Raw genomic sequence first — 27,898 nt, 5'->3', positions numbered from 1 at the left:
TTTAGTCAAATAATTTGATTGAAATCAGTGACATTAAATTTAATTCCAATCTATTAAATAACGTGCCTAGATTTTCATTGTAAAGTTGCAGCCTGTGCACATTAACAAGCTTGAATATAGTAGGTTTTGTTTTGAAATAAACATAAGTAGGCTTCTGTTAAATGCATTTTAAAATACTAAAATAGATGGTCCCATTATAGGTTAATACATTAATATTTCATATCGCTGAGACAGAAAAAAGTTATCATTGCTCTTGCATACATTAATTAACTGTTGAATTTTCCCCCATGGAGACCAATGGGACATAAAAGGCACTAAGTAGATTCTTTTATCTTAGATAACATTCATTATATTAAAATCAATTGAGTTTACTCTCAGGAAACAGATTAAGGATCAGAATGTTAATATCTCCAGTTCTTTGTTGACTGGGATAAAATAATGTTTTGCTTTTAAGGTAATTCTTTTTCTTGTGAGCAAACAACATCTTACAGCCAAGATATCAAATAATCTTTTTTTCTAAACTAGGCTTAACAAAAACAATTTAAACTGAGTATGTCTTCTGGTGATCGCATGGGATTTTCCATATAGATTTTGGAGGAGCAATTTATAACTGCTAAGCTTCTGACCCCTAACAATTTTTAAGATATATCGACTTCAACTCCCAGAATTCTCCAGCCAGCATGTTGGCTGAGGTATTGTGGGAGTTAAAATCCACGCATCTTAAAGTTGCCATTGTTGCTAAATGCTGTGTGGTTGTTTTGGGAAATACTTTTAAGCTCTTACTTTAGCCGTGAGATTTACTGGTGAGCTCTCATCCCAATGCTAATCATATCTGAGACAAGGCTTTCCTGAGAGCCAATGTCAACTAGTTGCTGCTGTGGATATGACAAAAGTAGAACATTATTTTGTTTACAGAATTCGTTAGCAACAATGCATTTCTATTTGTTAGAATTATATTTGGAAAAAACAATGCAGCTTATGCTTGTTGCTTTAGTCTGCCCAACCAACCTTCCAATTCCTATAATGGTTTTTTTACCAGATAAACAGAAGTTGTCAGTACTAATATTGCATTTTAGTCTCTTTCAAAGCATGTGACATTCTGAATTCAGAACTCTATTTACATACCATCACATTGCTGTCTATTTTCCTAGTTTAATTTTCACACTTAGAAAGTCTCACTCCACTCCCCTCCCTCCCTCCCTCCCTCCCCCCCCTCTCTCTCTCTCTTATGCATGGAAGTCCTTGATTGCAATTGAAACCAGAATTTCAGTCATAAATCAAGGCAACAATGTGATTGGATTCAATTTTACAACCATTTTTACAATGGTTGTTAAGTGAATCTCACAGTCTTCAGTCTGAATCTATTCTCCCAAACAGGCATTTTTTGCTGGAAACCACAAAACGTTTTTGCAGCTTGGTGGCCCATAACCACAAGATGTTGGAAACCAGTCATCAATCTGAGCTTGTCACCATGTTCCCAAAATGCGGTTATGTAATCTTGGGGTGGAAACAAAACGTGACATTTTACAATGGCCAGAAGTGCTTTATAGGCTGTTTCCAAGGTTAATACAATCCTGGGCTGTATAAACAGAGGCATAGAATCAAGTTCATGAGAGGTATTAATACCACTTTATAAAACCCTAGTAAGACCATACCTGGAATACTGCAGCCAATTTTGGTCACCATATCACAAAAAAAGATGTTGAGAGTTTGGAAAAAAATCAGAGAAGAGCAATTAAGATTATCAAAGGCCTGGAGACTAAAACAGGCTGCAGGACTTAGATCTGGCTAGTCTTAAAGGGAAAAAAAGAAATAGGGAAGACATGATAGCAATATTCTAGTACTTGAGGGGCTGCCACAAAGAAGAGGGGTCACGTTATTCACCAAAGCACCAGAGGGCAGGACAAGAAACAATAATTGGAAAGTGAACAGAGAGAGAAGCAACCTAGAATTAAGGAGAAACTTCCTGACAATGAGGACAATTAACCAGTGGAACAGCTTGCCTCCCGAAATCATGGGCGCTCCATCACTGGAGGTGTTTAAGAAGAGGCCGCTAGACAGTCTCTTGTCTGAAATGGTATAGGTCAGTGATGGCGAACCTTTTAGAGATCAAGTGCCCAAACTGCAACCCAAAATCCACTTATGCATCGTTGGGTGCCGGGCGGGTGTGGCCCATTGGGTGGGCGTAGTTGCAGTAATGGCAGACTGGGTGGGACTAAAAAGTTCAATCAATCAATTCCAACTTTGCAAGATCTTTCCCCCCCCCACGAGAAGTTGAAATTGATTGATTGATTGAACTTTTTTTTTTGCACACAACGGCGGAGGCCTAAAGCGAAAAGGTTTTATAAAACCCACCTGAAGGCCTAGCACTGGGGCAACAGTGTGTGTGCCCATAGAAAGGGCTCTGAGTGCCACCTCTGGCACCCATGTCATAGGTTCGCCACCACTGGAATAGGTTCTCCTGCTTGAGCAGGGAGCTGGACCTCCAAGGTCCCTTCCAGCTCTATTCTATTCAAAGTTGGCATAACTCTGAACAGTCATAAAATTATCTAGAGAATATACTGTGTGTACCAATGCTACCCAAATATCATGTACAACAGTTTAAGGACCATCACAAATACTTTTGTTGCTATTATACTGTTTTGAAGTGTACCTGTATCCTTGTAGGTCACATAACCTCCTTGTCAAGCAATTAAATTTCTGGGAACAGTTCACATATAGAATGAAAATACTCAAATATTGCTATATGTATAGATTATATTTGGTATTTTCATTTTATTAGAAATTTCAAAATCCTAGGAGTTACACCCCCCCATACCATATCTAGTGGCTGCTATATTAGAGAAAAATGAATTACTTCAAAACTTATGGATAATAAACTTTCTGGACAATCATTGATGAAGCACCACTATTTCTCTAGCTAATTGGTTCCACTGCCAATTATTCTTACCGCAAGAAAAAGTTCTCTAACATATAAGTTGATGTTGAATGATATTCCCCTGACATTCTGATTAACAAGCTAGCAAAGTAATATGCTGGATGCCATGACAATTACATGGAACTGTACCTGGAAAAAGAAAAACCCACTCCAAAAGTTCTCATTATATGATTCTAAGTAAACTGCAATGAAGAACCTACTAACATTCCACAAAGTTTGGTTCTCTGGGCAGGACTTTTCAAGATTTGTTTTAAACTATTATGGAAAATGATGGAGACAGAGAAAGAGCATTCTTATCAAATTTGCACAAGATAAATATTGGGTGGGCTGTACAATACTCTAAAATGCAGAAACAATATTCAGAATGTTTATATTACATTAAATGAAGAGTTTGAAAAAGATACCTTATAATTTAGAAAAATGTAATTAAATATCCAGATAAAGGATTGGGATAGTATTCCAAATCACAGGAAATAATAGTTTCACGGTCTTCTTTGTTGAACACTATATACTGTACTTTAAAATTTAGGTCAAACCAGAAGATAAGCAAAGGAGAAAACTGAAAATAAGAGAATGCTGGGTGAACTTTATATCTTTGCTTTTAAAAAAGATGATTGAAGGGGGAGATGATTTTGATGTTTGGTTGTTCAGACACTTCTGACTTTTTCTACTCCAATGGACAACACTTCACCAAGAGTGAAATCAACTGTTTTGATTTCTTCTAAGATCATGTTGTGATGTTAATGATAGCATTCATACACATTGTGTTTTGCTGGTTTTTGTTTTGTTTTGTTTTGGGGTTTTTTTGGTGGCTGTCAGCTTTTCCAAACATCAGAGTCTTCTTGAAAAACTCCCCCTTCCATGTTCTATGTTCAAAATTTTAGCTTTCTCATTACTGCTTTTATAGATTTGTCTAGCTGCACAAGTACTGACTGATTTCTTTTCTGGGCTGTCTAATTCTCAACGATTTACAGTCCAGATGCATTGCTTTTTCTTCATTCCATATTTCTGATGGTTACTTTTGTTACCTTTGACAAGCTATGGCTTCCACTTACATATCTTTGTTGGCAGAAGTATGATAGCAGTCTTCAAATTCCAGAAGGGATGTCTCACAAAAGAAGGCCAACTCAGAATACCAAAATCAGAGTAAATTATAAAAAGATAGATTCTCTGTAGCTGTTAGAGCAATTCAACAATTGAACCAATTACCTAAGTGAGTAGCAAGCTCTCCTATTCAACAAAGGCTAGATAGATAATAATCAGGGATACTTCGATTTAGATTTCTATACTGAACGGGATATAGCACTTAATGGAGTAAGCTGACCCTTCCAAATACATAAATTTATACCACAAGTTGCTTGTCAATGCATTTGATCAAAAGCAAATATACATCAGTCAGTCACACAAATAATCATTCCATCAAAAAGATTACAGTGAACTGATTGTCCATTTTCTCTTTAAGAAAATACCTGTCCACCTATTTCCAGAAAGACCCATTCAAAAATCATACAGTTTAAAAACTGTCAAGTTATTTGCTTTGCCAAGCCAACTGCTAGACAGCAAAAAAAATGTATAAAGTTAATATTAATAATAGTTCACAACCAACAAAGGAGTCACAAAATGCTAAAAAGCAAATGGAAATATAGTAGATGAGCAATTTATTTATGTTACATTTTAAGTCTGCTCATTTGAAGAAACAAGGCAATGGTCATGGAATCTCCTGTTCTATTTTATGCCTACATTCACAGGCTTCTTCTCTGTGCTGGACACACCACAGAGAACCCACACAGTTTCAGTGATATTAGAGAGCTGTCCTTGGTTAAATATTATGTTAATGGATTGCAACAGACAGTGTATTCTAGCATTTCCATCAATGAGGGAAATTCAAACTGCAGATGAAGCTGCTTCTTTCCCACACTGTTCCCAACTGTTTTTTAATCCAACTTCAGGCATTCCAGTCTAGATTGCAGTGGGCTGGCAACAAGGCTGCAGTGGTGCTCAGTCCCAACCAGAGTCACTACAAGATGGGATTGGTCATTCCCCAGCTTCTTGCTCTTTCCATCTATGCAGGGAAGGTAAATCTCATTGGTTAGAATGCCTACTTTTTTATTGTAGGGATATGTTGAGCTGTTTGTAAAAATAATAAAGGCAGGACACAAATATTTTTTTTCTTTTAATGACCCCATTGTGTCGGGGTGGAGTTGGGATGACTGAATAGAGCTGAGCATTTCACTTGGAAATAGGATTGGACAGAGAAATATGAATGGATGGATGAAAGAGATAATAAACCAAGTTTTCTTGTAGCTCAGAAAGTAAGCACTACTATTTCTTATACGGCATAAAAAAAACTCCACTGGGTACTTAGTTTGAGGCTAGATTTAAGAAATTAGAGCCAGTGACTGGGTGATCTTGAGTCAGTCATTCTCTCTCAGCCCCAAGAAAAAGACAATGGCAAATAACTTCCGAAAAACTTTGCCAAGAAAACTGTAGGATTTGTCCAGGCAGTTTCCAGGAATCAAAAATGACCTGAAGGCACACATACATATTTTAAGAAATAGCAGTTGTTTTTTATTCTATACTGAAACCAGATGGATTTGTTAGTTAATCCTTTTGCTCATAGACTCAGAGGAAATTATGATAGTTAAATAGTGCTTTTAAAATAATAAAGGAAGTCCTATATATTTTGTTTTAGAAAATAAGTGGTTTTCTGCAACTCTTGTGACAATTTTTTTTAAAAAAAACCCTACAACATCATTTCATTGTTAGCAGCATTTATCTCCCTTTCTTTCAAGTACTTTGCCTTCTAACACTAAATCAGTTCTAATGCCAACTCTGTGTTAAGGCACTGTCTGTGCCAATTAAATTTCCCAGCCACCCTTACTTCTGCCCTGATTTTCATTTACAATTGTCATCTTTGTTTGATAAACAACCTATATTTCTGTTGATGTTCATCATTTAATTTTAAAATGCTGCCGGTGCACATTTCAAAGATACCACTGCTTTCCAGCTTCCTTTCCTAAATAACAAGAGTTGTGTGATTAATGGGCGTGTTTTCAGTTTTACTTTATTTATTTGTGGCATTGAAAAGGATTTGCTGATAAGGTTGCTTGATTGTGGTTTAATCAGGAACTTCCCATTTCTTGGCAAATCAGAAATATAAAGGCCCAAGCTAATTTCAGTTATTGATCCACTTCATTTTTAAAAAAATAACATTACCATCAATTAAATACATCGGGTTGGATAATAGTACAAAACCTATGAAATTGAATGGAACATTGACTTCAGTAGGGCTGAATTTTAAGCATGACAATGTCTGAATTCAAGCCATTGGATGGGTCAACATCGGATGAGCTAAATCCTAAATGAGACATTAATGAATGAAGAAAAATCTGGCTATTGTCTTCATATCATTTGCTTTCCCATTCTATTTATTATAGTTTTAATTCTTTAAGCTGTTCATTTCTTGTCTCTCTGCTGGATGCACAGTTTTTCTGGAAAGCGTTACTTTTCTGCAAACCACCGGATGCAGAAGTAAGTTAAATGCTCTGCAAAACAATATAGAATGCTATTTATTGTCTACCCATGGCAGTACTTATATCCAAGACTGTTTTATATTGCAGGTTCACAGGTTATTATTGTTCAGCAAAAGGCAGTTTTTCCATCCCACGATCTTACTTTTTCTCAACACTTTAAAATTCAGCTTCAGTTGAAATGTGCTTTATTTTCATTTCATCTTCAAGGATGTGTAAAGTTTATTTATTCAACACAAAATCTTATATACTGGCTACTTCCACACATTCTAGACAGTACACTAGTTCTACAAAAATATGCAAATCAAAGAGCTCTACCAATTTACCACATTTAGCCATCCTTCCACACATTTAGAATTTGCAGCACTAAACTCAGTCCATCACTGCTCTTTTACTCTTCTTTTCTCCCTCAAATTGCTATGCCTCATCTCTTAGCTTCCATCAACTGCACTAATGAAGCTTTCTTAGTCCTCACCTCCACAAAAATAACATTTAACAAATCAATAGCACTTTCACACACACACACACACACACAGTTGTTGCTGCTGTTTTTACAGTCCTTTCTTTTCTCAAACAGGTGTGTGAGGATCAGCAGCAAAGAAAAATCAATATGAAAATGAATGCATTGAAAAGTTGTTCAGTTGCCATGGTGCCACGCTTGTTATTACATTCCAAACATTATTGTGGAATGGCATGTATGTGATTGTGGCAAGCTGAGATGATTTTTTATTTTATTTTATTTTTTAAATTCAGATGCCTTTCTAAACATGCCCATGGGAATATATTGCTACTTTGTGTGGAATTGCCAAGGATGAAAGATGATAAGTTTTAACTATCAGGACCCTGAAAGTTTGACAATAACAGTCCATAAATAAACAAGAGAACACTGGAAGCTCAATGAGGAACTAAGTATGTTTCTAGCATAGAGAGAAAGTTCTACCATAATGATTGATGATAGCAAAAGACCCAGGAAGCAATATTTCCCTCCAATTGGAAATAGATCAGCTCCATGGACTCCAGGAAGCAAGAGTTAAAGAAACCTGATCCTTCTCAGTTCAGATAGGATAATAATGTTGGTTTTTCTCATTTAAAAAAAAAATACATGGAAGGAAATAAAAATGGCAACTGAGATGAGGCCCTTTTGGCATTCTGAGAAGTGCTGGTCTGTTGAAGTGTTTTTCTCTAGCAGATTAACATAGGTATGCTGAAGTCTCTCATAAATTTCTCCTTGTAGTGTCTGCCTCCTTTCAGCTCAAAAGCCCTGCCATGATTATGACAATAGGGTTAAGTATTAATTTCCTCTTTCTTTCATATAGTGAAAAACAGTATTATTTTGAAAGTTGTGTTCCCACTATAAAAACCAGCAATTGAAGCCCTAGATGTATGAAATAGGAAATGACTACTAAGGAAACAATCAGCATAATAGCATCATGCTATACTAAACAGGAGGCATTAGAGACAGAAAGAACAAAAGGAATACTTGGCATAAAAAACTCAATGTCCCTAAAAATACTTTTTTATAGTTCTTGTTGCTCCTATTCTTGCCGTAGCTGCAATTACAATTCTACAAGTCAGATTAGAAACAAGGTAAAAAGATGACCCAGAAGAAACTAGAACACAATGGAAGGGAGGTTGGAACAATGAAGATTTTAAAGAAAGGTTGAAATGAGCCAAAGGAAACTAAATAGATTACCTGCAGGAAATCTCAACCTTGCAAGCTGTTCAAGGGGATGAGAACCAAGCCAATAGCAGAGCTACCCCTCACTATTCTCTTTATCTTTGGTTATAGTCAGGTCCTAATTTCATGGGAATGGTCCATACCAGGACCAGCTTTCATACTGTGCAGCGTTGGCATAAGATGAATCTATGCCATCAAGCTGCACAAGTTGGAAAGTTGTCCAACTTCATAGAAACTTTTGGGAACCATTATCTCAGGTTGTTTCATATTTTGAACTGGCCTCAAGTATTAGATGGATTTTCATAGAGCTGAATTATCTTCCTGTCCAGAATATCATGTATAGCCATGATGAAGCCCCACAATAAACTGAAAACATCAACTTTCAATCAAAGATGAGAAAAAGGTAGGCTGCAGGGTAACAAATAGCAAATGTCACTAGCTGGTATCGGATGGTAATGGATACCATAGAGGAAGGTACACCTGAGACTACAAAACAAAAGTGCATGTTCAGAATTATTTGACTTAAAATTACTTAGATTTTTGCTGTGTATCCATTTTTTCCTTTGTAAATTTAAACCACATGAGAGGATCATGAGGAATCTAGTTTTTTTAAAAAAAGAAGGGCAAACTATGCAAATAAGGCTAAGTTCAGCCCATCCCCACCTTGTCCTGAATTATTTTAAATTCATGTTTCCCTTTAATTATCACTTTTTTAAAAAAAAGAATACCCATTTGTAGCTTGCAGAATCAACTAATATGGAAATGTTTCCCCAGAGGAAAAGACTCTGAAATTACTAATCAACAATAATTTGATGTAACCAGAAACCCTAGCAATGGAAGCTGTTATTTTATTTTTCATTAAAAAATATCTTTTTTTTAAGCATAAGGTAAATCAATCATTGCTTCCTAGAGGACAAGCAGAATGTTCTTACCAAAGTAATTTTATTTGTAAACATTTGAATTAATACAACCCACCAACAACCCACTCACTGGAAAGGGCATGATAAAGCTCTCCTTGGCAGGATCCTTTAGGGTGGGGAAAAACAATGACTGTTCATTTCAGGGTTGAAAATATTGAGAATGCTTTAAAAGATAATATCAGCAGCATAGACCTCTGGAATAAGATAGGAATGTCAGATGTGAAATAAATGTCAGGGGAAAGATGGGAGGTAAATGTTAAAGCACAGCTAAAAAAAAAATCCTGATCTTTAGCAATGTGCTATTATAGCAGCAACATTTCAGTCAGTGATACTTTGAAGATGCTATCAGCTGGGCTGATGGATGATGGTGTTGCAAAATGGCAATTGCTTACAAGTAGAATTATTGAATCATATTTCCACAGTAACTGGAGAACCTATATTTTTATGCCTCATCAAAACAGCATTACACTTTTTGAAAATCATATATGATAATAATTATGAACTTTTTATATTTGTATGGAAGTTGAACCAAACACACTAAGATACATTAAAACTAGTTAACTGTAGAAAAGATAGGAACATATTTATTGTTCCTTAAGTAAGCTGATTTGAGGTACATGACCAACGTAGAACTGATTTTTATGTCAAGGTGAATGAAATGGCATTTAATCTTCCAATGTCTTTGTTTTCCAGTATAACTTTTACTGTTGCTACTAAGAAATGAAGAATAAAATTGGGAAGATCATCAGTTTGATTGATTTGGACCAAAATCAAATTTATCTTTTCCATTCCAATTTCACTTCATCATTCCTGAAACCTGAATGTTCCCAATTGTTCCTTGAGATTTGACCAAATCTTGGATAAAAGAAGGGACTCAGCAAAAGACCTCAATTATTGGTTTTCTGAGCTTCAGGGTCTCTACAGGGCAACAACTAACACATAAACCATAGCTCAGGAAAAAAAAATCCCAGTCAGAATAGTTATTCAGTTTCAAACTTAGCCAGTTAAGGAGCTGAGCTAATGCTAAGACAGCACCCCAAGATACACACTCAAAGTGCTTCAGTGCTTTTTTTAAACTAAGAGTTGTGCATATCTTTTGAGGAGAATGCCAGGAGTTCCCTCCTGAATATTGTTGGTGCAACTTAGACAAAATCTAACTGTACTCTATTCTGTATGGAAGTAAGTAACATTAAACAAGCTCGTACAATTACTTTCCAATTGCATCTTTAATCTTTTTCCTATTCTGTCATATTAAACAATATTGCAATTTGTAGACAACTGTCAGGAAACTTTAGGAGCTACAACAAAGGGCATTAGAAAAACTGCTGGGGATCTTCCACCTTGCCTATTTAAAAAACTTCTAAATCGTACCCTTTTTTAAAAAATCTATCTGCAATGAGAAGTACCAGGAAGGAAGACTGATGACGAATATCATATATAATCATGAGTGAGGTACTTCTGGATCTGAAGGCTTTCTGCTTAAAAGAGCAGACTAGGGGATACATTGCTTCCTCTCTCTTTCTGTAAATCAGAGGTCCCCAATCTTTTGGGCACCAGGGACCGGTTCCATGGAGAAAGATTTTTCCACAGACCGGAGAGGGCATGGTTTTGTGTGCTTCCTGCATCCCACGGATAGAGCTTTGCTCATTTGTGTGGATCGGTTGTTAGCATGCCATGGCCCAGTACCAGTCCATGGACCGAGGATTGGAGACTCCTGCTGTAGAGAATAAAGCACCTGCTAAGACAGTTAAAATAAGGTTTGTTTGGCTTTGACTTAAAGCCCAGAATACATGGAGAATAGAATTATTTTCTAAGATTGGACTTAGTTTTCAATCACTGGAACAAAATACTTTGGTTAGGGAATTCTTCCAGATTTGATCAAGAAAATGTTGATGCAGAACAGCTTGTTTGCTCTCCTATAAGCTTTGTAGCAATCACAGTATACAGTTATGCTCATTAAAGTTTGAAGCAAAAGAACACAGCAAATGGAGTCAATGCTCGTAGAGCTCTCTTATAACAGTTTAGCATCTGCACATACAATGAACCCATCTGCCTTGAATCAGAAACATTTCAGTTTATAGAAAATATGTCCTTTAGCCCTGATTGAACCAGGGGTATTTCCCCCAAACAAGCTGCTGTTGATCAAAGCTAAAAGTAGATATTGTTGACTCATTTTGATCAATTTCCTTATGGTTGACCATGCACTTCACTGGAACTCAACTTTTTAGGTCTCCTAACATATCCAACCTGCCTTTCCCTGTGAAGAAAAATGGCAAAATTCACAATGTTCTTATCTGAATGATATACAATTGATTTAAAACAATTGAATGAAGACTGCCTTATGTTCTTGCTCTGGGTTCCCATCTACTTACACATATTTCTTTAAAGTCTCCAAACATTTATAGGACCCGGTGTGGTGCTAATACTTCTGTGGAATCCCACTTGACATTTGACATCTCACACCTGCTCTTTTGCTCTTCACACCTTCCTACTAATATTGGAAAAAGAAAATATAGGAGATGTCAATATCAACCCCCTAAACTCTCCTGTTTCTCTAGAACTCAGCTGTTCCTTTTCATAAACTGTCAGACATTTGGTAAACACTGTAAGAAGGAGTGAATGATTTGGCACTAGTTTTACATGCATCTCCCTTCATAGGAGAGGAGAGAAATGTCAGTTTGAAAAGGTGGGATTCTAAAGGTTTTTAACTGTACAATTGATCTACTTAAAACATAGATATCAATGGAAGGGAATTTAGGTAATATAATTTACTGAATTGATATTTACATATCCCCCCCCCCAAGCCCCTATTTTCTCAATAGCTCTGGATTGTTGTCCCTCTTTGACAAAAAAAAAATCTACTAAGGAAAGAAAGATAGGAAAGCTGCAAAAGTGTTTTGATCGGTGATGTTAGGAGCCATTGGTCTGGAAACAACCTAAATCCAGTGCTATGTAGATGATATATTGTCACCTAAAATAAATGACAATATGAATTGCATGGGTTATCCTTGTTTGGATTATATTCTTATTTATACAAATTTTATGGCCCCATTCAGATCCATTAACCGAGTCCACATTCCAGGTTTTTTGTTGTTGTTGTTGCAGTCACTGACCAGTATTCTAAGTGTGGATAATTGCAATCAAAAATGATGAAACAAGTAGGGTAATATATGATAGGCAAGAACTCAGTACATTTTAAAATTTCTGACTCAAAGCCTTGGGGCTGCTCTAGTTAAACCAGCAATCAACTAGGTCTGATGAATGTAGACAGAAAGTTACTCTGCTAGCTAGAGATAGGTATCCATTACATTTCTACAAGAAAAAGACTTCTCTAAGAAGTCCATTTCTGGTGTTGTGTTATGTTGTCATCTCCCTTTTTGTCACTGGGGGCTTTAACCTCCATCCTGTCAACATTGATTTTTATTTTGTTTTAAAATAAAAGTGTAGCCAGCCTTCACAAAGGAGAATGAGATACTGGTGAAGCTGGTTGTACAATCCTAATTAAAGGCATCTATATTCGGCAGTAAAACTTTATCTGGAGATCATGACAGATTGGATCAGCCTTTATGAGAGAATTGTTGCACCTCTATTGTCTAATAAAGTAGCACTCAGCCTTTAAAACATATACAAGGAAAGAAAATAACAATTATCTTTAAAAAGCATGTTGGTAAATCTGATTTTTTTTTTTTAATTTACAAGAGTTCCAATAGGAAGTGAGCTCTTGGCTGTGGGATTTTAAGCCTTTATCCTCAATACAGTTTGTTCTCAGAATGGCTTCTGAGCATTTAATCTAAGAAAAAGTGTTTTCAGTTCCATCTCTTTTTTAATAATAAATAGAAAAGAAGTGTATGTTCTATGTTTAAAAGCAACATTCCATTTGATTTGTGTATGTGTCACACATAGGGTTCAATTTTCATAGACACTTGCTGACAGATGTCTTTGGTATTTGCCAAGCCAACACACATATTGTCCAAATGTCACCAGTTACTGCAGGATACATTCCTGCCAAATGAAAAATTGCATTTTTTTCAATGATAAAATACTGTGCATTAATTCGCTGAAGAATGTAATTTCCATATAATTGGCAATTTGCCTCGCCATTGTCTAACAACCTTGAGTGCCCCAAATAATCTGAGGAAACCCAAAAGGCAGTTTCATAAGTGACATTAAAATTTTCTGATTCCATAGAAATGGGGAATCTGTACCAGAAAGCGCATTCTCAGTGGTTCTCTTATATTGTTTCTGTATTTCTTAAACAGTATTCAAAAATGACACATCCTTGACTAAAATTCCACAACAGAAAGTTGATCATAACAAAAATATATTTGCTTTAAAACAGAGATGAGCTTGATGCATTTTTATAAAATGTGATTTAAAAAGTACTAAGCTTGTTTGTTCTTTTAATTTAATCATTTTACTTCATATTTCTAGTCCTCTTTATGAAAAAAGAGATTACTAAATAAAGAAACAAAATACATACATACATGCATACATACATACATACATACATAGTTATATACAGCTTAAGGTTAGTATAAAATTTTAAACAGTCTCTATATGAATGATGCTATTACCCTGAGGATTAAAACATTTGGTTCACAAACCTAATATTGCTCACTGAATAAACTTTTATATATATGCATATATACATATACATACACATACACACACACACACACACACACACACACACACACACACACATATCCTTATACATAAGATGGATCAATGACATCAGCAACTATTCTGGGCCCAATTGGCAAAAGAAAGCTTAGGACTGTATAGGTTGGAAACATGCAGAAGAGGCCTTCATCCTGCAGAAGAGGCCTTCATCCTGCAGATAGACAATGGCTGAAATGATGATATGCTTATACTTACATCCTACACCAGTGATGGCGAACCTTTTAGAGATGAGTGCCCAAAAATAGACCCCACCCCCACCTTGCCCACTCTGCCCCCACCTCGCCCCAACCCGCCTCATGCCGTCCCTGCCCCCTGCCCCGCCTGCCCGCAGGGCCACCCACCACCTCCACAGCTGGCCACAGATCACCCAGGCGGCCCAGCAGCATCATGGCAGCCATGCCCTCTGTCTGTGCCCCACAGAATCAACTGCACACGACAGAGCACAAGGGCGGAGTCTTGTCCCTGCTGCCCAGCTGCCACGTTCTTGGCTTCACTGCTCTGCGTAGGCCATGCTTGGGGGCAATTCTCCTCCGGGGGGCTGCTGGTGAGGTGAGGGCTGTGGGGGAAGGCAGGGCTGGGGCGACGGTATGTGTGCCCATGGAGAGGGCTCTGAGTGCTGCCTCTGGCATGCGTGCCTTAGGTTCGCCACTACTGTCCTATACCCTATACACACATAAACACACAACACACACACACACCATCATTTTAGTGTTCTAATATTTGTACCTCCTTCCTTGACAACATAGGAAACAGAATGGCAAGTTTGTTGGGGTGCAGTGGGCATCTACTTGCACATGTTAGACAGTGTTATGCTAATTTAGCACCAATCTCTAATATGAGAACTTCAGAGTGCCAAGACATGCTTTAAAATATCACATAATTGCAAACCTATTTTTGGTTATTGAACCAAGGACTAAATCATATCATTTTTTTAAATATTTAAAAACTTTTTGTTTTTGTAGCATTTTATCAGACTAAATATTCAAATACAGCCATAGGCCTAATATTCCAATTACATCATAAACACATTAAGTAAATTATGCCGTCTTTAAATCAGTAACACTGTTCAGTGCCTAATATTTCCAGCAAAAATTAATAGACTTCTAAGATCTTAGGAGCTATTAATGAAATAAAAGTAATCTAATGCAATAGAAATGGTCTCAGTGAGCAGGCTTCTACTCATCTTGCAAAGGGAGCAATATAAAAATACTATTATAATTATTATGATTTCACTTTACCCTCTGTTAGGCATATAACAAGACATATGTATCCTATGGGCTTTTAGACACATACAGGTGGGTTGAGTACATATTCCTAATATTTTTACACAATATTAAAGAATGTTTTCTTTTCCTAAAGCATCTGAGCAATTGATAAAAGATTTCAGCTGTACCACAAGGATGTGTAACTGTGGGCACTTCCAAATGGGGATTTATATCATTTCAGCACTGAGCTGATCCCCATTATACATATGGTGGGGATCAGCTCATTCCTGAAAGGATATACATCCCCATCTGGAAGTACATATTGTGACTGCTTCATCTAGGATTTAGGCCAGGGGTAGGCAACCTTGGCTCTTTTATGACTTGTGGACTTCAACTTTCAGAATTCCTGAGCCAGCATGGCTGGCTCAGGAATTCTGGGAGTTGAAGTCCACGAGTCATAAAAGAGCCAAAGTTGCCTACCCCTGATTTAGGCAAACAGAAATGAGCCAGGATTGATGCAGTTTGAATGCTTCTTGATGAACGCAGCCGCAACATGCGGTTAACTCAGGTTTCATGTGAATTGCATGAAAATTACATTTTGCCACTGTGCTTTGAACTAGGCAGCTTTAGAGTTTATTGAAAGGGATACTCAATTCCCAGCTCAAGATAGCCAACCAAAAGTAGTGGGGCAGAAGAGAAGACTAGCTAGGTTGCTATTGTGAAAGACATTTGAAAGTCTTTTCATTCTTTATTGTTTTCTATAAAGTAGAAGGAATTATATGTTTAAAAAACAACAACACAGACACAAGCAGGCTGGTTAAGATACTATTTGCTGACCAACAGATGACAAAAATTGGCTTACTCTTTCTATGCTCCTACATTGTCCTGAAAAGTCAAGTTGGTCACTAGCTCGCTGCAAGAATCATGGACTTCAAATGAAATAAATAACTCCAAATAATTTTATCACCTCCATCCCAACTTCTTCTTTGTCAGGTCAGGAGTCTTAGGTGACAGGAATGTTGGTTGCCTGGAAATGCCCTGAATTTTTGCCAAGCCATGTTTTGCTGCTAATGGCAGTCTTGGAACCAAGCCAAATATGTTTAACTGGCCAAGTCTTCATGGCATAGCATGGCTCCAGCTGTCTGCATAATTTTGTTTTTCATGGCACAAAGCCATTCACACAATTAGCCTTAAACAAAATATGTTTTGGCATAATTTGATCTTCTGTCCACAAGCACATACAGATTCAGAATCTGTCATAGGTAAACAAATTCATATCTAATTCACTGAGGTTCTTTATTTACATGACTTCTAAAATGAGGTAATTAAAGCACCGTTGAACCATAGGATGCATTTGTAATGGTGTAATACTTAACATGGCCTTAATTAATTGGGAATAAAATTATCTTTAAACATTCCATTCTTCAGTTGATCAACACATCAAAAGTGAGCTCAAAGTCTTACTTCAAATGGAAGCTCCATTAGTTCTAAATTTCCAGACAAATCAAGTTTTTCAAGATTCTCGCAGTTTCCCAGTTCTGGAGGGACAGTCTTCAAATGGTTAAAACTTACATTTAGCTCTTTTAGGTTTTTTAAACAACCTGTCAAAATAAAGTGAGTTAAATTAGCTAAGCAATAATTCAATCGAGTGCAACAGCAGGAAAAGATATGGTCATGGAGTTCTGATTCCATACTTAAAATTAATAATTAGAATTGTTACCTTTTTTTAAAAAGCCTTATTTAATTAAACAAAGGAAAAAAAGAAATACAAAGAATGAGACACTACATATGTACATGAAGTCTTATACATGTATATATCTATATAAGGATTTATATAATGTGTCAATAAAGGATGATCGTATTTCATTATAATTGTCCATATATAATTTACATTGTAAGCAACTTGTTCATAAGTTAGAAGAAACTTTAAGTCTTTAATTCACTGAGTAATTGGGGGCATAAATTTATCTTTCCAATATTGAAGAACAAGTCTTTTAGCAATAAATAAGTCATGGAGAATTTATTTTCATTGCCAGCCATTAATTTTCATGTATCAGGTACATTGTTCAAAAACATATGGAAATCTGAAATTATTACACCCTGAGCCAAAGTCAAATTAATATATTCAATAACTTCTTCCCAGAATATAGCAGAAATATCCTGATTCATTAATTCAGCATGTTTCATTAATACCTTTTGTTTATAAATGCAATGGGATCCAGTAAGTTCAAAATTCTTTTGTTATTGTTGTGGAATAAGCTGTAATCTAAATTCTATTGTAATGTTTGATACAAAGATTAATACAGTTACCCATCTAAATGTACAAAATTCCATTCCACTCAATCTATCTAAAATTTGCTCTTTAGATATTATGTTATTTATAAATAACTGCAAAGTTTTGTCTTATAAGAGTTAGTGATAGCTTTGAGCAAGTTAAGTATCTTTGAAGCTGATCTAAGGCTGTTACCTAAACACAGTGATTAATATTTATATGAATTTACATGTAAGGGTGTAGGTATATACATATGTTGTATATAGCATGTTTATATGTGTGTTATGTATGTGTACACTTTTGAGAGCAAGCAACAGAATTTCATTTTTAATGTGTACTAGTATGCCCACGGTAAAAAAAATGACAATAAAGATTATCTTGTCTTACATTTTAAAATGCACTCCTGTGGTCTGTAGGATAGTATCCATTAGATATTGTACAGACACATAATATTGCACACGTTCATCTAGAAATTCTGGTAAGAAAGATTATTAAAGAAGTTCTCATTAGAGATCCATGTCCAGTGAGAAATTGCCCATTTTGAGTTAGAGTAAATAAAGGCATTTCAATAAGGATGTTGGAGTTTAATATAATGAAACTTTGGATCCAGTGCATTCAAAGCCCCTTAATTTCCATACTGTTCTCTGAAACAAGACCAAAAAAAAAAGCTTCTGCCTGCTCTGAAACTGTGTCTTTTTCAAATTACTGTCTACCTAATTTGGTGGACTCCCAATGGGAAGAAACCAACAATACCTCGTGCAGCTTCAGGAACGTATAAGATGTTACCAGCAAGCCTATCTTGCAAGAGGACACAATTATTTTGCTTCCCTGTAGAACAGGTAGAAGTGCTTCCTTTGTGCTCCACCGAATTAAAGAAAATCATTGCAAAGTGTCACAGCAAGCATCAAAGTAGCACAATCTATTTTTCCACAGTCACCAATTTTTATAAGTATTAATCTGATGGTTTCTTAAATCATTGTTAAATTGCTGATTAGTTATTTAGAAATGCCTATTAAGGGTATATGGGTTTTTTTTCTCCTCTCCTGAAAAAAAAAAAAAAAAAGACAATGCCAGATACCTTTATGAATGCAAGCCGGAGGCTGCTTTTTAGTTTAAAGTTAGCTTACTTTTAAAATCCATGCAAGAGAGAATTGAAATATAAATAACATGTTTAATCCTAATATTAGCCAATATAAACAATTAAATATGTTCTTGGGGAATTTGGAAGTGGACTACTGTAAAGCTCTTTGATGTATTTGCCCTGAAAGTTTATTTTAAATTCTTTGCTCTAAATATAATCATTTGAATGATTATGGATCTTTGGGGAATTATGCAAGAGGTTCAGATATTGGCAAAACAGACTTGAGTTAATTCACTCTTGGCTTTTCTTCTCTCTCTTGGTTCACAAATTGTGACAAGTCTTCTGCGGCGGCTTTCAAATTTCAAAAATGAGACAGTCCCTGCCTTGAGGCTTACAATCTGAAAGACATAATACACAGTCCAAGAAAAAAGGAATGGGAAAGGGAGGGAGGGAACAGAAATACCCAGTATAAGTTCTTACTTGAAATCGCATCACTGCTTAATTCCAGAAGAAAGCTTGGGTAAAAGCACTAACATGATTCAGTCAATGCCTTGTAGGATACAAAAATATTGCTTTCCGAACATTTGACACAAAGCCTCCTCTTTTCAGCGGAGCTGAAATTGATTCACATATGTACATATGCTTTTGCAGCTTTTATTAAGGAACCAGAGAATGCTTACTGTGCCTCCCTTAACAACACAGTCAGTTTCTGATAGCTTCTATAACAGTGGTTCTCAACCTGTGGGTCGGGACCCCATTTGGGGTCGAACGACCATTTCAAGGGGGTCGCCAAACAACGCAGTCCGCCATTTTTTTTCCCCTTTTCCTTAGCTGTGCTACTCCCTTTTATTCTATTGGCTTTTGAAAGCCAATAGAATAGACTCTCTTGAATAGAGTCTAATCCTATTGGCTTTCAAACGCCAATAGGAATTGTCCAGGCTGTCTCTGCCCTGCTGAGCCCACCAAAAGTCCCATTCTGCAAATGGTGCTGCACCAGTTGAGTAGTCCTCGACTTACAACCGGTTGAGTAGTCCTTGACTTACGACCGGTTGGGGGTCAGGGCATTAAAAAGGTTGAGAACCACTGTTCTATAAGATTCTGCTTGTTGTTGTTGTTGTTGCTCTGATAAAATCAGGGCTACTGTTATTTGTCAGTAACCAGGTGTTAAAACATTGTTATTCGTTTGAGCCTTTCAGTATGTGTTAATTGGGATATTTCTTGAAGCTATACACTATGTATTTTTCAATGACTTAGGGTTTTTCTGTAGGCCACAGGACTCTTAATAATTGTCTCCCAAACCACAACTTAAATAGCACATCTCCTTTCTTCCTTTGTTTCTCAATGGCCAGCTTTCATAGTGAAAGTTAACACTGGAAGATTTGTTTTAAGTATTGTGATGTTTGTTGTCACTTAAATACCCTTTACACTATGTTGTCTAAATTTGACATTGCCTTTCCTCCTAGGACTAATCCCACTTTACATCTCAAGCACTTTAAGCCACTTTTATCAGTTCTTGAACTCAGTAAAACAAAAGCAAAATCTTTTATCAGCTATAAATTCACTAAGCATGTACCTGTAGGTTAACAATACAGCAGCTCTATCTTCTTAATACTTAACATTAGCTGCACTTTCAACAACCATGATTAGTTTTACAATGAGCTTCTCTACAGGTAGTCTTAGACCTACAACCATTTGTTTAGTGACCATTCCAAGTTATAACAGCACTGAAAAAGGTGATTTATGACCAGTTTTCACACTTATGACCGTTGCAGCATCCCCGTGGTCGTGTGATCAAAATGTGGGCGCTTCGCAACTGGCATATATTTATGACAGTTGCAATGTATGGAGATAATGTGTTCAACATTTGTAACCTTCCATACTGGCTTCCCACAATCAAAGTCAACGGGGAAAGCCAGATTCGCTTAACAGTTGCATGATTTAATTAATGGCTACAGTGAGCCAATTTTGCCAATTGTGGCAAAAAAAAGGTTGTAAAATAGAGCACATTTAACCTAAGCTGTCATGGATATCAGCCATGGAAATTTTGGGTTCAGTTGTGCTTATGTATTTTTGTTTTCCACAGTGTATGCCTGGCCAGGGTTGGATACATTACAGGTTTCTTTGATTAAACCAGAGGTCTTCAAACTTGGCCCTTTTATGACTTGTGGACTTCAACTCCCAGAATTCCTCAGCCAGCATGCCTGGCTGAGGAATTCTGGAAGTTGAAGTCCACAAGTCATAAAAGAGCCAAGTTTGAAGATCCCTGGATTAAACAATGTAAGTCTAGGAGAGAAACAAGATTGAAAAGAAACACCATAGTGAATAGTTAACCCTATAATTCTGTGAGCATGAAGATGATGAAGATACACTCAAAGATTTGCCCTCCAAAGAAATAACCAGACAATCGCCTATTTTCTCATTGGCTGAGAGTGGATGAAGATTCAACCTTTTCCTTAGACATGTAGAGTATACATATTGTATTCATAATTGCTTTCCTGGAATGCTTTTGAGAACAGATGGACATTTAGATGGGGGGAAAAGTGTGTGAAGTGCCACAAGGCCAGGCTATGCTATGCTTGCCTAGAGAAGAGGGATAGCTTCATTCATGAAAGGATGTATACCAATTGGCAATGTTGAAGTATACAACATGAATCTAGTTGGCTACTTAGACAAAGCATGGCTTATATTTAAACTGCTTATTTCTGTCTTGAATAAAACATGAATAAAAGATAAAATCTGGAAACTAGTTGTCCTTGCCCGGTTCCCATCAGATCATGAACCTGGGGTATTCCCTGTGAAAAGACATGCTTAGTTTTTAAATACAATATTAAAACTGTCCCAAAAGAATATTGTTGATTTGTGTTTCCATTGTGAAGAAAAAGCTAATAATAAACTAGTAAGAGAGGACATAGTACCCTCTCTATAACTGCAAAATAGCATGTTTCCATCATGCCTAAATCAGTGTCTCTTCTTATATTAATAATAGTAAAATTTGATATATTTCAAAATTACATTCACATTTTTACACTTTATTTTTCTCTAAATCATATTAACAAACTTATGAATATTAAAATACTGAAATCTCAGAAGAGCAAGCATGTATCAGATAGGTAAGTTTTCACTCCATCATTTTACATTTCAATACGTTGACAGCCAACTGTTTCTAAACATTCTCTGAGCTGTCCAATAAACATGAAAAATAATCTGTTCCTATCTAGTTAGATCTTATAGATGGGCAGAAGCTACTGAAGGCAGGCAGACTCATAAATAACCATGACCTAAACTGTGAATGGCTTTATAGATTTCAATCAGTACCTTGAATTGCATCCAGAAGTCAACCAATGAACAGTGTGGCTCTCAAAGAGAAGGTGTCATGTGGGCAAACCAAGATACATTGATTACTTACCCCAATTAATATATCATGTGATTATTCTGTAACAGCTCCAGATACCAATCCAGTCACAAATGTTGATTCATTCAATCAGCAAGACCATCACCACCACATGCTCTATGTCTTACCTTCAACTGGCATTCAATTAGAACTGCCTGCTGCTACTACTACTATCCAGGCCACAGGCCTGTCTCAATAGTATCTGAGATCCAGGTTTCAAACTAAGACTGATAAACTGCAATTTGTATTGACCATACTGGAACTTCATTTGTGCAAATCCAATAACATTTCTAAGGTCATACACACTTCTCCAACCACAACCACAGCTAGACCACTACCTAACATTCAAACCCATCCTCCTACTAAAAACAACCTAATTCTCCAGCCTTACATTAAAAAAGAGCTTGAGCTTAAACTCGGCAAGATTAGGTGGCTGTGACTCTGGGACCTGCTAATATCAGAGCTATATAATATTTGTTTGTGGATGGTTTGCACTCCATTGGGTGGACTTGCACTACTAGCTCCTGCTCAGATAATATTTATAGCTAAAATTATCTTCTCAAAGTTACTACTGGGTATCAGTTATTGTTTATCAGAATCATGAGACCCTGCTTTTAGTTACTCGTGCCTTAGTCACTTTTGATTCAGACAATATAATACAATACTCCTGAAGACTACTTAGATGCTTCAACTAGTGCAGAATCTAACAGCCTAAGCTGTGATGAATGTCACTAGGAATTTACACATAACATCTCAGCTTCAGAAGCTGGACTGGTTACCAGCTATTTTTATTTGTATTTATTTTTTCACTTTTCTGTACAGCTCATCTCCCTCAAAGGGTTATACTGGATGGTATACAATAAATGTTAAAATATAAAACAGCATATATAAAAGTAAAAAAAAGTTTTTTAAAAAATTAAGATCAGGAAAGAGATTAAAATTAGTTAAAAGGCAAAGGGAGGGCTGTGTGATCCCCTGGGCTCCCCATGTGAGTCTTAACTCCTTTTCAGAAGGTCAGGAGATCTTTTCTGGGTGAAGTTCAAGCTGATAATTTGCATTCATGTTGGAAGAACCTAAGGTGCTTCTGGATTGAAAGGATTAGCCAGTGACATCACCCTTGTCCAGGGGACACCCAGTTGGGGCCTCCTTTCATGTGCCCACCAAAATGGCACCTATCTATCTAATGATGGGGGCTCACCCTGCCACACAGCAGCACTTGGGTCTCAAACGCAGTCTTGCTGATCATCAACCCAGTGTCCTAACAACATATGCCACCACGCTGATGGTTATCTATATGACTTAAGACCTGATATCTTTAGGACTGCCTACTCTTGTTGGTTTCTTCCTGCATACAAAAATTGTGAGGAATAGGTTTGCTTCTGGAAATCTTCTTCAATATAATCTCACCTGCAGGAATCCTGAGAACTATTCTTCTTAATCAAACCTTCTTTGCATCAGCATCCTCAAGTTTAACTAAATATTTCTCTGTCAATACTCCAAAAAGCTGTCAAGACATAGCTATTGAAAAGAGCTTAGAATGGGGAATTGTGAAGAAGGAGGATCCTTGCTATGATATTTGTTGATATTTGTCTATTCCTTTGGCATAAAATTTGCTCTAATTGTAATTTGTTGTATGTTGTTATTTTGATGTCATATTTTTAATCCTTCTACCAAGCAGGGTTTTGTAAGCTTTATGTTTCCATAGATTACAGCAACATACAAACCCAAGTACATAATTACTTCCTACTCTATCTACTCTCAGCAGCATATATAAATAATGTTACAATATATAATACAAAGCCAAATACTATTCCTCTAAGATCCCCTCTCACCTGTCATTGCAAACCTCTACATGGAACACTTTAATACCCAAGCTCTAGAAAAACCTGAATACAAACCCAAACTCTGGCTCAGATACGTAGACGACACCTTCATAATCTGGCCACATGGGAAAGAAAAACTGGACAACTTCCTCATACACCTCAACAGTCTACACCCCAAAATACAGTTCACCATGGAAACAGAAGCTAACAACCAACTTCCCTTCCTGGATGTCTTAGTCTACAAGAAATCCAATGGCTCCCTAGGACACACCATCTACCAGAAGAAAACACACACAAACCGCTATCTGCATGCTCTCTCACACCACCACCCAGCACAGATCAACTCCGTAGCCAAGACACTCATCTCTAGAACAAAACGCTTAGCTGATGAACAACACCTAAAAACTGAACTACACACTCTCACTAATGTACTCACATCCAATGGATTCCAACGAAATAAGATTACCAAACTAATCCAAAAAGAAACCCCCACTAAAACCCAAGACAGAGAACAAGAAAACGGCAAAGCCCTCCTCCCTTACATAAAAGGCACCACAGACAGAATCAGTAAGATCCTCCACAAACACAACATTAAGACAGCATTCTGCCCAAACAGAAAAATATCCACCATCCTAAGAAACCCCAAAGATAAAATTGAATTAGAAAATCAAGGAGTATACGAAATCCCATGCACCACTTGTCCCACCACATACATCGGACAAACCAACAGAAGAATAAGTGCATGCATTGAAGAACATAAGAACTCAGTCAAAAAAGAGGAACCAACTTCTTCCCTGGTCCAACACCTTAAAATCACAGGACATGAAATTGATTTTAAAAAGACCAGAACTATCGCCAAAACTGAACATTTTAATAACAGAATAATCAGAGAAGCCATCGAGATAGAAAAACACCCACACAGCATGAACAAACGAGATGATACCTCCCGCCTACCAGCCATTTGGAAACCCGCCCTTATTGACAAACGACTCCCTAACACAAAAAATGACACCAGACCCACACTCACAAAAACCACACAGGATGTCACCACCACACATCCACGCAAAAAGCAAACCCAAAGCCACACCAATGATGAGGCACGACCACAAACCAGAAGCCAGACCACAGCTGCATCATTAGCCACTTTAAACCCCTCCAATCCATACATGAAGCAAACTGACACCCACCATGAAGATGAGGCACGACCACGAACGCGAAGCCAAAAAATAGCAATGCAGCTCACCATTTTAAACCCCCTGCAACTCAGACTAACCTGAGCACAACAAAGCAGAACACCCAAACAGAATACTCCCCCAGCCAATCAGAGCACAGCCAACCCCCCAGCCAATCAGAGCACAGCCAACCCCCCAGCCAATCAGAGCACAGCCAAGCTCCTAACCAATAAGAACACACCTCCATCCAATCAGAACACAGCCAAGTTCTCATCCAATCAGTTCATACCCCCACTGGCAGTTAAAAGGAGGAAACAGCTACAATCACACATTGCTCCTAGAAGCACAAAGCCGAAAGCACCAGCCTGAAGATGACGAATGAGACTTTATCGAAACATCGCCAAGACACTTCCAATTTTACGTGGGAGAAAACCCGAATAACCAAAGACCTACATACAAACACCCGCGAAAACCTCAGAAAACATATATATACATATATATATGTATGTATGTATGTATGTATGTATGTATGTATGTATGTATGTATGTATGTATCTGCTTCTGAAAATTGGTGATGTCATTGCCCAAATTTAATTTTATTGTGGAAAGGGTTCCAGGAGGTAGCCTCTCACATGCTTGCTTCATAAACTGGAAGGCAACTAAAATGGAGACTCAGAAATTACTTCCGAACAGAAGTCACCATCTGAAAATCACAGTGTGCTAAGCGATATATAAGACAAATATGGGGCTTTACAAACTCCATTACACTATAAGTTAAGGGCAAAAAGATTTCTAACTGTTAGGAACTTTTATATGTGTTTGGAAAACATGACTTTGTGAATTCAAAGTGAGGATCAATTCCATGTAAATGTGTTTTGTGTGGAACTATTTTTTTCTAGGGAATAAAACATCAAAATTCATAAGAAGCAACTTTTGTTTGGTGTTCATTAAAATTAGGTGGGCACACTAACAGGAAGTCCTTGCTTAATATCTACTTGTTCAGTGACTGAAGATACAGTGGCACTGAAAAAGGGGAATTATGACAGATCCTCATAGTTGCAGCTGCTGCAGCTTCCCCCCCTCCCCTTTCATGTGGTCACAGTTTAGGTGCTTGATAACTTCTTGCAGTTACAACATAGCTGCATCCCACAGTCGCACGGTCACCATTTGCAACCTTCACTACTGGCTTCACAATAGCAAAGTCAATAGGGAAGCTGGAAGGAAGTCTACAAATGGTGATCCCGTGATGATGGGATGTTGTGTCCACGCAAGATTTGCCTAACAATGGCAACTGGGATTGCCAGAACTGCCAACAATTGTCAGTGCAGTCACGTGACATTGCCTCTGATGAGTACATTGCTTAGTGATGGAGTTCTCAGTCCTAGTTACCATTGGTAAGGACTACCTGTAGTTTGGAGATTTTTAACGTGGTTCTGATTTAAATAATTCATGATACAACATTGCTATCAACAAAAATAATATACCCATTAAGAAATAAACAATAATAAAAATATGTTTTTGTTATTGTTGTGAGCTATCAGATTAGAAATAGTCAAAAGTAATAATGAAAAGTGTTTTCTGGGGTAATTTCCAATCTAATAATATTTTATTTTTAATTAGTAGTACAGTCATCCCTGGGTCATGATTTATTCTCATTTCTTTTTAAAGCAAGCTGCAGCCCAAGGGAGACCAGCCCTGCGATCCCCAGCCAGCCCGATCACTAGACCTGCTGGCCGGGAAGGCACACCGGAGTCCAGGCTGCTGGGAAGAAAGAAGGAGATGCAGCAAAGTTAGGAGAGGCCGCCTCCTGGGGCCGGGGCAAGTGGGATGCCTGAGGGGAGCAGCCGGGCTGGCAGAGGGGTTGGCAGGGGCCGCACAGCACCAGCTCCCACCGTGGCTCCATTGGATGGGCGGAGGGTGAGGCCAGGCAGCGCGGAGTCCCAGCTGGGGCAGCAGCAACAGTTTCCTCACCCTCCTCCTCTCTTTCTTCCTCCTGGTGCCCCCCGGGCGGCTCGGGCGAGTGCCGGAGCAAGAGGGGTACTTGAAGGGGGGAGCAGCTGGGATGGCAGAGGGCTGGCAGACTATGCAGCACCAGCCCCACCATGGCTCCATCGATGGACAGAGGACAAGGACGGGCAGCACAGAGTCCCAGCTGGGGCGACTGCTTCCTCGCCCTCCTCTCCTTCCTCCTGCTGCCACCCAGGCGGCTCAGGCAGGCGCTGCCTCCACTGTAGCTCCATCGATGGATGGAGGGTGAGGCCAGGCAGTGAGGAGTCCCAGTAGAGGTGGCAGCTGGGCCAGGGGAGGCAGTGACCCCCGAAAATGCTACTGTGCCACCACCACTGCCTCCCGTCCTGCTCCCCCTCCCTGCCCATTCAACTGAGGACACAGCGGGGCAGTGGCGGTGGCAAGAAACCCCGATGATGCTGCCAGGCCGCTGCCGCCAGAGCCACTACCTTCCATCCTGCTCCCCCTCCCTGCCCATTCAGATGAGGATGCGGCAGAGGCTGGGCTGGGGGTGGCGGGGACCCCCGACGATGCTGCCATAAGAGAGATAGAGAAAGAGAGAGAAGAAAGAGAGAGAAACAGAGGAACAGAGAGAGGAGAGAGAGAGAGAAAGAGAAAGTGAGGGGAAACAGAGAGAAAAAGAAAGGGAGGAAACAGAGAAAGAGAGAGAGGAAAGAGAAAAAGAGAGGAAAGAGGAAAAGAGAGGAAAGAGGGAGAGAGAGAGAGGAACAAGGGAGAGGAAAGAAAAACAGGAAAAGAGAGAGGAAAGAGAGAGAAAGAGGGAGGAAACAGAGAAAGAGAGAGAGGAAAGAGAAAGAGAGAGGAAAGAGAAAAAGAGAGAGAAAGAGGGAGAGAGAGAAGAGAGAGGGGAAAGAGAGAGAAAGAGAATAGAGAGAGAGGAAAGAGAAAGAGAAAGAGAGGAAAGAGAGAAAGAGAGGAAAGAGAGAAAGAGGAAAGAAAGAGAGAGAGAAAGGAAAGAGAGAAACAGGAAAAGAGAGGAAAGAGAGAAAGAGAAAGAGGGAGGGAAGAGAGAGAAAGAGAAAGAGGAAAGAGAGAGAGAAGAGAGAGAGGAAAGAGAAAGAGAAGAAAGAGAAAGAGAGGAAATAAAGAGAGAAAGAGAGAGAGAGGAAAGAGAGAGAGAAAGAGAGAAAGAGGGAGAGGAATGGAGCTTCTCCAACCAGGTTGGGTGGAGCTGGCA

At 38.0% G+C, this 27,898-nt stretch overlaps 1 protein-coding gene across 1 annotated transcript in view; it reads right to left on the bottom strand.

The window, feature by feature from the left end:
• LRRC2 (leucine rich repeat containing 2) overlaps positions 1 to 27,898 on the bottom strand; it is a 79,118-nt gene that overhangs the window by 20,279 nt on the left and 30,941 nt on the right. The window contains exon 5 of the mRNA XM_039346408.1: positions 16,419 to 16,555. Coding sequence (XP_039202342.1) covers positions 16,419 to 16,555 — 137 coding nt within the window. The remainder of the gene's footprint in view (positions 1 to 16,418; positions 16,556 to 27,898) is intronic.

Source organism: Crotalus tigris, unplaced genomic scaffold, assembly GCF_016545835.1.
Source record: "Crotalus tigris isolate CLP2741 ecotype Arizona unplaced genomic scaffold, ASM1654583v1 scf7180000017993.1374955, whole genome shotgun sequence".
Lineage (NCBI taxonomy): Eukaryota > Metazoa > Chordata > Lepidosauria > Squamata > Viperidae > Crotalus > Crotalus tigris.
Note: the sequence above shows the minus strand (reverse complement) of the source record. Positions and strands in the feature narration are given on the sequence as shown.